Source organism: Mauremys reevesii, linkage group 1, assembly GCF_016161935.1.
Source record: "Mauremys reevesii isolate NIE-2019 linkage group 1, ASM1616193v1, whole genome shotgun sequence".
Classification (NCBI taxonomy): Eukaryota; Metazoa; Chordata; order Testudines; family Geoemydidae; genus Mauremys; species Mauremys reevesii.
Window position 1 is genome coordinate 124,363,594 of NC_052623.1, and position 9,662 is coordinate 124,373,255.

Below are 9,662 nucleotides of genomic sequence, written 5' to 3' on the forward strand. Positions count from 1 at the left end.
CTAGTTGTTCTGGAATACCAAAATTGGCGAATGTGCTTTTTAATTTCTCGATAACACTACAACTTGTTGTATCTTTTGAATATATTATTTCAATAGATCTAGAAAAATAATCCGCTACAACTAGGTAATGATGTCCTAAATTTGCACAAATCTGGTGTTAGCATTTTCCAGGGTCTGTCTGGTATAGGTATTGTTATTTGAGTCTCTTTGCACACATGTTTTTGGTCTCCCATGTTTAAGAAGGATGAATTCAAACTGGAACGGGTACAAAGAAGGGCCACTAGAATGATCCGAGGAATGGAAAGCCTGTCGTATGAAAGGAGACTTGAGGAGCTCGGTTTGTTTTCCTTAACCAAAAGAAGGTTGAGAGGAGATATGATTGCTCTCTTTAAATATATCAGAGGGATAAATACCAGGGAGGGAGAGGAATTATTTCAGCTCAGTACTAATGTGGACACAAGAACAAATGGATATAAATTGGCAGTCAGGAAGTTTAGGCTTGAAATTAGACGAAGGTTTCTAACCATCAGGGGAGTGAAATTCTGGAACAGCCTCCTGAGGGAAACAGTGGGGGCGAAGGACCTCTCTGGCTTTAAGATTAAGCTTGATAAGTTTATGGAGGGAATGGTTTGATAGGATAACGTGATTTAGTCAATAGGTCAATAACGTGCCGCCACTGGTAATTAGTACTGAGGGTCAATGTTGGGATATTGAAAGTCTTTTTCCTGAGTGTCTGGCTCGAGAGTCTTTCCCACATGCTCGGGGTTCAGCTGATCGCCATATTTGGGGTCGGGAAGGAATTTTCCTCCAGGGTAGATTGGCAGTGGCCCTGGAGGTTTTTCTCCTTCCTCCGCAGCATGGGGCAGGGGTCGCTTGCTGGAGGATTATCTGCTACTTGAAGTCTTTAAATCAGGATTTGGGGACTTCAACATCTGAGTCAAGGGAGAGAGTGGGTGGGTCAGCTTTTGTGGCCTGCATCTTGCGGGAGGTCAGACTAGATGATCATAATGGTCCCTTCTGATCTTAAGTTCTATAATTCTGTGATGTATCTGTAAAAGTTCTCACATGCACATTCACTTGCCAGGAACTCCTTTTCAATCTGTGGATATCATTTTTCTTCTTCTGTAAGTGTATGAGGGCAGAATGCAATTGGTTTCCATTCAGATCCATGTAGATGCAATAATGCACCACCAAGGCCATAGCTACTGATATCTGCACTGACCATTGTAGAATTTAACTACCCTAGTTCTAAAGATAAATTCTTTGCTCTTTTGAAGACAGTCTCCTGACAGGAAGTATTGGACCTTAGTTGTTCATTCAGTAGTTTTGTCACTGTAGAAAAGTCTTGCAGCTATCAACCACGATAGTTTACCATCTCCAGTATGTGTCTCAGTTTTGGTACATTTCTTGGTGCATTCAGTTCTCTAATTACTTTTACTTTCTCGGGGATAGGACTAATTCCATCTTTGTTTATTAACTGTTCCAAAAATTCACATTGGAAAAGACACTTTTCTTTATTTAGCTTGAATCAGGACTCACTGGTTTAGGTCAGGACTTCACTGAAGATTTTGTTATGTTCTTCCACTGATGTGTTGCCCCTAAAAAGGACTACTCCATTTATGTTCTCTCATAGCTCTGCCATCTTTCTTGGGAAATTTTCAGGAACGTTGGTAATCCTGAAATGGAATCTTTGAAAGCAAAATGTCTCAAATGGTGAAATGAATGGAGTCAGTTTAGCTCTTTCTCTCTGGCTAAATGAAATTGCCAGTTTTTGTGCATTTACAGCATTTGCCTCCTTTATTTAAACAATCACCTCTGGTATTGTGATCTTTCCCACATTTTGTGCATCTAGTCTGAGAAATGTTTATATTTTGCCTAGGGCTCACCCCATGTTGCCTTTGAGGATTGATTACAATTGCTTTTTGCAGCTGTGCTATATCTCCTATTGTGATTCTATTTGTAAGTCGCTTCCTCTAGGTTTCTTTCTGGTGGTCACTGGCCTCTATTTGGATTTTTAATACTCTCCAATTGTCTTGCTATTTCTACTGCTGTGTGAAGGTTTAAATCTTCCCCCATTTGCAGTTTCTCTGTCAGTCCCTCTGTCTCTGATGTGCTCTTCCATTTTGTCTTCAATATCAGTTTTCTACCATGTCATACAAGCCTCTTATAAACGATTCCACAGACTCCCCAGGTTTTTGGACATGCTGGTAGAAACAAGCTCACTCATCAGTCACATTACATGGAGGTGTAAACTGATCATCAAGAACAGCTAGCACCACAATGGGGCTCTCCTCTCCAAAGGCAAAGGATTTAAAGATGGGTTCAGCTTCCCTGCCCATAGCATAGACTCATAGGAACACAACTGTACCAGGCCCTTCTCCTCCTGGAGTTTAGTTGAGATGCAAAACCCGTAAATCGATCCTTCCAGTCAGTCCAGTCTGCTCCATCAAAGCTGAAGCTCTCTGGAGCATGAAATTTAAGCACTTTGACAAAATTCTGCCGTTTATATTGTTTTTCTTCAGAAACCATGTCAGATTAGTCAGCCAGAGATAGAGGGAAAATGGATACTAGCAACAGCTACAACTTTATTGTAAAAAAAGAATGTATACTGTCTTCAGTGCTAGGTAAAGGTAGGCTGCAGTAGTCTTCACACACCACCGCCTACTGACAAACCGTTATAATGCAGCTCAAACTTTCCATCATAATCTGTGTCTGAGATCTAGGATTTTGCAGTGCTCTGGTGCTAGAGCATGCCAAATTATGTGGTGCTCTAGGAGTGGTGGAAAGTATTCTGTGATAGTGGGGTGGAATGTCAGTGGGATCCATATTCTAGATCCAGGTTTTTGCAGTGCTGCATCACTGGAACATGCCATAGTTTAGACATGTTCAGTGAAGTAGGAGGGTCTGGTCATGTTTCCTTAGTAGAAATCTGGAGGTTTGGCTGCAAAAATGGTCAGGATCAGGTTGGATCCTAGTACCAGATCTTGTTTTTTTGCAGCATGTACTGCTGGAATGTGCTGGTTCTGTACCTATTTGATGCACTAGGACCAGTAGGGTTTACTCTTTATTTTGGTGGTGGAATTTGGGGCCCAGGACTCAAAGTTTGGCTGGATCTAACAGAATTCATGTCACCTATTCACATTTCTGCATCCTTGTGGCATTGGAACATGCCAGGTTCTGGAACTTTTTAATGCAGTAGGAGCAGTTCATTGTGTTGTATAATTATGCAGTCACATTCTGGAGATGGGGGTACAAACATCAGCAGGATGTATGTTCCGGATCCTGTTTCTTCCAGCCTTGCAGAGCTAGGCTGCATGGAAGACCAGACATTTCTGGTGCAGTGGAAATGGCTGAGTGTATTCTTTCAGTTGGTGATGGAATTTGAGGACTTGGGCACAGAAATCAGCAGTATCCAACAGTTTCAGGCATGGTCTGACTTTTTCCCACCGCTGCATTTTTCTCCTTCTAGGTGAATACACTATTATGACAGCACATTTTCACTTGAAAAGAAAGATTGGTTATTTTGTCATCCAGACGTACCTTCCATGCGTTATGACCGTGATCTTATCACAAGTGTCCTTTTGGCTAAACAGAGAGTCTGTTCCTGCTAGAACTGTCTTCGGTGAGTATTTCACTCCTTTGTGGTGGTTATGAAAGGATTGTCTTACTTAAAGGGGTGACTTTGTGTAAGGAAATAATAGTTTACTACTATGACTTATTTCTAGTCCAGGTGATTTCTGTTTACGGTGACCAGACAGCAAGTGTGAAAAATTGGGACTGGGGGTGGGGGTAATAGGAACCCATATTAAAAAAAGCCCCAAATATTGGGACTGTCCCTATAAAATCAGGACATCTGGTCACCTTATTTCTGTTCCCCCCACTTCTGAACCAGTTTAAACCATAGGCTCTCTTCCTACCATGTTTCCAAGTCCTTTGGCTCAGTTCTAATGAAAATTACACAAGAATTAAATGAGGATTGGTGCGGGAGAGGGAAGAAGAAATTAAATCTGTGTGTTTTTATTGTAATGCGGGAGGGGTTAATACATACCCGAGAAACAGCAATGAAAACACTGATTTCTCTTCAAATGTTTTAGTGTGTCTGTTGTGACGGGTTGGATCACAGAAACCCCTGGGAGCTGCCCCCTGATGTGCCAAGACTACTTCTATCATAGATTCATAGAGTCTAGGACTGGAAGGACCTCGAGAGGTCATCAAGTCCAGTCTCCTGCCCTCATTACAGGACCAAATACCATCCCGGATAGACATTTATCTAACCTACTCTTAAATATCTCCAGAGATGGAGATTCCACAGCCTCTCTAGGCAATTTATTCCAGTGTGTTCCAAGAGTGCAAAAATCAGTTTTGTACAAAAGACAGACAGTTTTCCCACTAGTAACAGGGAGCCAAATCTTGCTATTGATTTTTATTCAGAACTCTCCACTGACATCAGTCAGGCATTTTGCTTTAAAATCAGTGGTATGAGACACCCACAGAGACTACCTCTCATGATGCCAAAGGAGTGGGGACCTAATTCCACTCTGTTACATCTGTTTAAATCCAGTGATACCAGTGGAATTTTTGGATTGACAGAGGTGTAACTGACAGTAGAATTTACTCCTTTGAGTGGAATCAGTAACAATTTTGTTATTAATTTCAGTGGCAGCAGGATCAGATACCTACAATGGCTGGAAATAAATTATTGAAAATAATTTATGTTGGTTGGTTTTTTTATCTCCAAATACTGAAATCTTGCTTTATTACTGCAGTTACTGCTAATTAATTTAGTTATTCAGATCCTAATAAAGTGACTTCCAAGTTTCTTTTTACTACTTCTGATAATCTGCATTGTTAGGTTATTCTACAAAGTTCATGCTCTATATTGGCTGAAATCCAGAAGGAAAAAGATTATAGGATTTACATAGATCTTTTCACAAACATACCCCTGCAAGTATTAGAAAGTCCGAAGATTACATTAATTCCTCAGTACATGGATAGCAGATTTTGTAACGTACTTCTTTATAAATGAGGGCTGCTATAAACGTACCACACATCACCGTGAATGAATAAAATAAGTAAGAGCTGGTTTACACCACTAATCTTTATGCATACAATTTTTAAAATGTTCTTTCAATATGTACAAATGAAAGATGAGCTGGGTGTCTCAGAAGTCAGAAATAAGCTCCTCAAGGCAGGGACCTTGTTTTAATATTGGTCACCAAAGTACCATGCACTTCTAAAATGCTATACAAACAGTTATGTCCTTGGGGCTGCTTAGACATCAGGGCCTAAGTCACAAAACGTTCCAAGTCTCATGCAGAATCCTAAACTTACCTTTTTTTTTCTTTTTAAAGGAGTAACTACAGTCCTTACCATGACCACCTTAAGTATCAGTGCCCGCAACTCCTTGCCAAAAGTGGCCTATGCGACGGCAATGGACTGGTTTATAGCTGTGTGTTACGCCTTTGTATTTTCTGCACTGATTGAATTTGCAACAGTCAACTATTTTACAAAGAGAAGCTGGGCATGGGATGGCAAAAAAGCTTTGGAAGCTGCAAAAATCAAGGTTCTTAATTTACACTTTTTGAATCACTAGAATAAGATTCAGTTACCTGGCACAGCACAAATAACTGAATGTACAATTTGCAACTGCTCCATGAAAATGTATTTAATTCACTCATGTCACACTGTCACTGACCTTCAGATGATAACTTGCAGGGCATGCTGATTCTTTTTTATTTTTTTTTTAATACTAATGCTGTCAGATAGAATAGGAAACATTTGTCTCTACCATGAATATGAACTGATCTGAGTTTGGACGTATGACTGCGAGAGAGTTAAATATATGTTAAGCTAGAGCTGGGTAAAACTTTTGGGACAAATATTTTATTCACTGAAAATGCAATTTCAAAAAAACTGTTCACAAATTCATTATGAATTTGGCAAATAGTTTCATCTGAAAAAAAATCAAAATACTTTGTTTCAGTGACTTCAAAACAAGCATGTTGATTTTTCATTTCAAAACCATGTTTCACTTCAAAATGTGCTTATTTATTTTAAAAAAGGTTAAAAAGAACCCCCAATTTTTTTTCATTTCACTGATAACATCTAATTTTTTTACAGCAACCTGAAACCATTTTTTTCCTTCACTCCCAACCCCAGAACTAAAAATCAATTATAGTTTTAATAGCTCTAATTACTATGGATGTTGTTCACTGAAATTAAGAATTTAAACAAACATGTAGCATAAAATTAACATAGACAGTCCATTCCTGCTGTTACTGAATCAGTGGGAAAGCTCGCATTAAGTTCAGTGAATCAGGATCCCACAACAATTGCCATAAATGCAATATAAACAAAAATACAATATGAAGCCATGAACATTTCAACTGCAATATATCCAGAGGTATTACAAATGTAGGCCCTGTGTGAAAATACTTAGACTATTTAATGCTTACAAGCATAACTTTATTCACAGGAGTAACCCTGTCAACTTCATTGAAACTACTCCCATGTGAAAGTTACATGTATAAGTATTTTCGGCATCAGGACTTTACTGGGCACTTTAGGTAACTATTGTCAATAATAAGGGCTATTCTAATGAGTTTTATCAAATGATCCCATAAAGAAAAATCATATTTGCAGGCAATATACTTTACATCAATCCCCTGTGAAATAACTAAATACCTAGACAAAAGCTACAAGGAACCCCAGGCCATTTCACATATTGCTTCCTTTTGTCAGTGATGTGATGTTAGTGACTTGGCAGCCATCCTGGAACTCTGGGATATCACCAGTAGCTAAACTTTTCTTGTTCATGGTTTTTAAATTCACTTGTGCAAACCCAGGGTAGTGTTTAATTTGTAATGAAAGAGGTGCCTCTGGGTTCAAGCAATTGTGTGCCAGGGCTCAACCAATTTTTTTTACTTTCATGACTGATGCAGCAAGCACAGAGGTGCCGGGGCTCAGCCCTGGCAAGCCTGGCACAAATTAAGCACTGACTCAGGGCGAGGATCACATCGATAAAGGATTCTGCTAATTTACATGCTAATCTGAGACCCAGTCCTGCAGGCCTTGTTCAGCGTTCAGTGATGTCAGTGAAAGTTTTGCCTAAGTAAGGGCGGCATGATCAGGACATAAATAGTTTGTTGGGATTTGAAATGAGAACAACTAGTGAACAGTTTGTTGACTACTAAACTGACATTTTTGTTTAAACCCTGAGAACATGTTTTCACTTGCCTTCTACACTAAATGGTATTTCCTTATTTGTATTACAGAGAAAAGAGCGTCAGTTACTAGGAAACAAATCAATTAATGCTTACAGTGCTGGAAGGACAGCCTCCACACCAAACGTACCAAAGGACTCAGCCCCATCAGTCATCTCAAGCGCTGCAGCTGTTGCCGTGAAATCTGGAGAAGAAAAGCCTGCTGAAAGCAAAAAGACTTATAACAGCATCAGTAAGATTGACAAAATGTCCCGAATAGTTTTCCCAGTATTGTTTGGAACTTTTAATTTAGTCTATTGGGCCACATATTTGAATAGGGAACCCGTTATTAAAGATGCTACTTCTCCAGAATAAACTGAAGGACTCCAAAACCACACGTGAGCCATATTAATAAGAAGCAAATGCTACCACAGAGAATATGAAGGCCAGAAAACTTTCTATACTTGAGCAATATTTTTCAGGAAATTTTTGCATGTTTAATAATATGTACAAATAATATTGCCTTGATTGTTTCTACATGTAACAGCAAATGTTTCAGAGACAGTGACATTAATAATTACAGCCACAGATCTTTTTAGAAGAATACAAGAGAAGACATAGAACATGGCTTCTATGCTGCACAGTATCTTACATTGATCATTTATAAATAAAATAAGTTATATTTTTAACTGTTCGAGTGTATTACATATCTGAAGTTTTTATATGTCCAATGTACGTTATACATACATAGGTGTAACCTATATTTTACAGAAATGCTCCATTATTGCCATCTGATAGCGCACCATGAATAATGCAGGTTGTAAATGTAATAATTCGCATGTAGGGTCACATTCCACCACCCTTACTCTCTCCAAGTAGCACCTTATTCCACAAATAATCCCATCAATCCAGATTCTCAGCCACTGGACATGGACATAGTACATAGTGCTGAATGGAACTATGCTAATTTATACCACCTGAGAATCTGGGTCACAGATTTTTGTGGGACTGTGGAGGAGCAAGGTGTTACTCAGTGTAATAAAGGTTGTAGAATCTTATCCTTAGCGGGGAAAGTCAGTTTTTTCACACTCCAACTACATTTTTCTCTGGTAATTCTCATTGTTTATTGCAAAAATTAGGCATGCATTGCACAAAATTATCTTTAAAAATAGACTAAGAACTTACTGTGCAGATAAAACATTAATGTCCTTAATATATACTTTCATTAGGGTAACATAATCGAGTTTGGCCAACATCTTCTATTGAAGAAGATGATGCTGTATGAACAGAGATGCCTCTGAAATAATGATTATTTCTTATTCCCAGTAACAAGAAAACAATCACCCAACACAAAAAAGGATGTCAGAGAAAGAAAGCTACTCTTCATGACAGCCAGGTCTTTCAGAGACAATACGGGCATTTTGGTCTTTGTCTGAAACTTTTCTATAACCTTCTTGCTGCTGCCCGTGTGTTTTGCTTCAGCCATGAATAAGAAAGTGTAATTTGAGTTTTCAACTTTTTTTTAGAAGCTTGGCATGACTGCTCCATTGCTCCAGTAGCTTTTGTAATTTAATCTTAATGTTTAAATAAAAAAAAATGCATTCAATACTTGGTTGCAAAATGTCCTCCATTTCTAGCTTATTGTTTTAGGAAAACTTAGTCATACTGAATTTTTATCTTTAAGCCAGCTAAGGACCTAATCCAGCAAACACACACAAGTAATGGTGTGCATACGAGTACTCTCACTGATGCCAGTAGAGCTACTGAATATGTAAATATAGTTATTCATAATGTGTCAATGTTTGCAGAATCAGGCCCTGAGTCCATTCTGAACATGTGTGTTGGGGAGGCTGTGCCCAACCTGTACTGCAGGCTTCTCCTTTCCCTACCAATTTTTGGCAAGTCCTTTTTAAGGCCTCTACTCCATAGAGAGGTAATGAACAGGCCAGGGGTTGGAGAAGTGTCTGGAGTTCTCTGGCTTCTTCCTTGCCTTTCCTCCATTTCACCACCCTGAAACTCCTGAAGGGAAACAGCAGATTAGAAATGAAAGGTGTAGTAAGTTTTGCTGCTCTACATCCATGTTATAGGATCGCATCTTTAGGGAGGCTCCAGGGGGAGCTACAGGAACTGTGGTCTCTCAGAACCAGCAAGAGCCAACAGGGCCAAAGAGCAGAGTGGAAGCTATCAGAAAAACAGTAGAGAGGAAGATGGTCCAGTGACTAGGGTGGTAGCCTGGAACACAGGAGACCAGGATTCAATATCCTGCTCTGCTGTGTACTCTGCAGTGTTTTAACTGGAAAGATAGGATGGTTTTAGTGACTGGTCCTTGGCTCCTACAATCTTCAGGCATTTAATGGATCCCCGACATAAGGAGTACCCTGTTTCTTTCCTATAGCTGAAACCACTGGGGAGGAGGAAGGTGGAATGAAAGGGACTGTGCCCTCAATTCTTACTCTTTTG

General features: G+C 39.4%; 1 protein-coding gene across 4 annotated transcripts in view; it reads left to right on the forward strand.

The window, feature by feature from the left end:
• The window catches only part of GABRA5 (gamma-aminobutyric acid type A receptor subunit alpha5), a 91,933-nt gene extending 83,276 nt beyond the window's left edge, over nucleotides 1-8,657 (forward strand). For 3 of the 4 annotated variants that reach the window (XM_039490555.1, XM_039490535.1, XM_039490545.1), the window contains exons 8-10: nucleotides 3,470-3,622; nucleotides 5,352-5,563; nucleotides 7,275-8,288. In XM_039490555.1, coding sequence (XP_039346489.1) covers nucleotides 3,470-3,622; nucleotides 5,352-5,563; nucleotides 7,275-7,577 — 668 coding nt within the window. In that variant the 3' untranslated portion in view covers nucleotides 7,578-8,288. Of the gene's footprint in view, nucleotides 1-3,469; nucleotides 3,623-5,351; nucleotides 5,564-7,274; nucleotides 8,289-8,528 lie in introns of those variants that run through there. The other variant, XM_039490563.1, reaches the window with a different exon arrangement.
• Nucleotides 8,658-9,662: the final 1,005 nt, after the last annotated feature.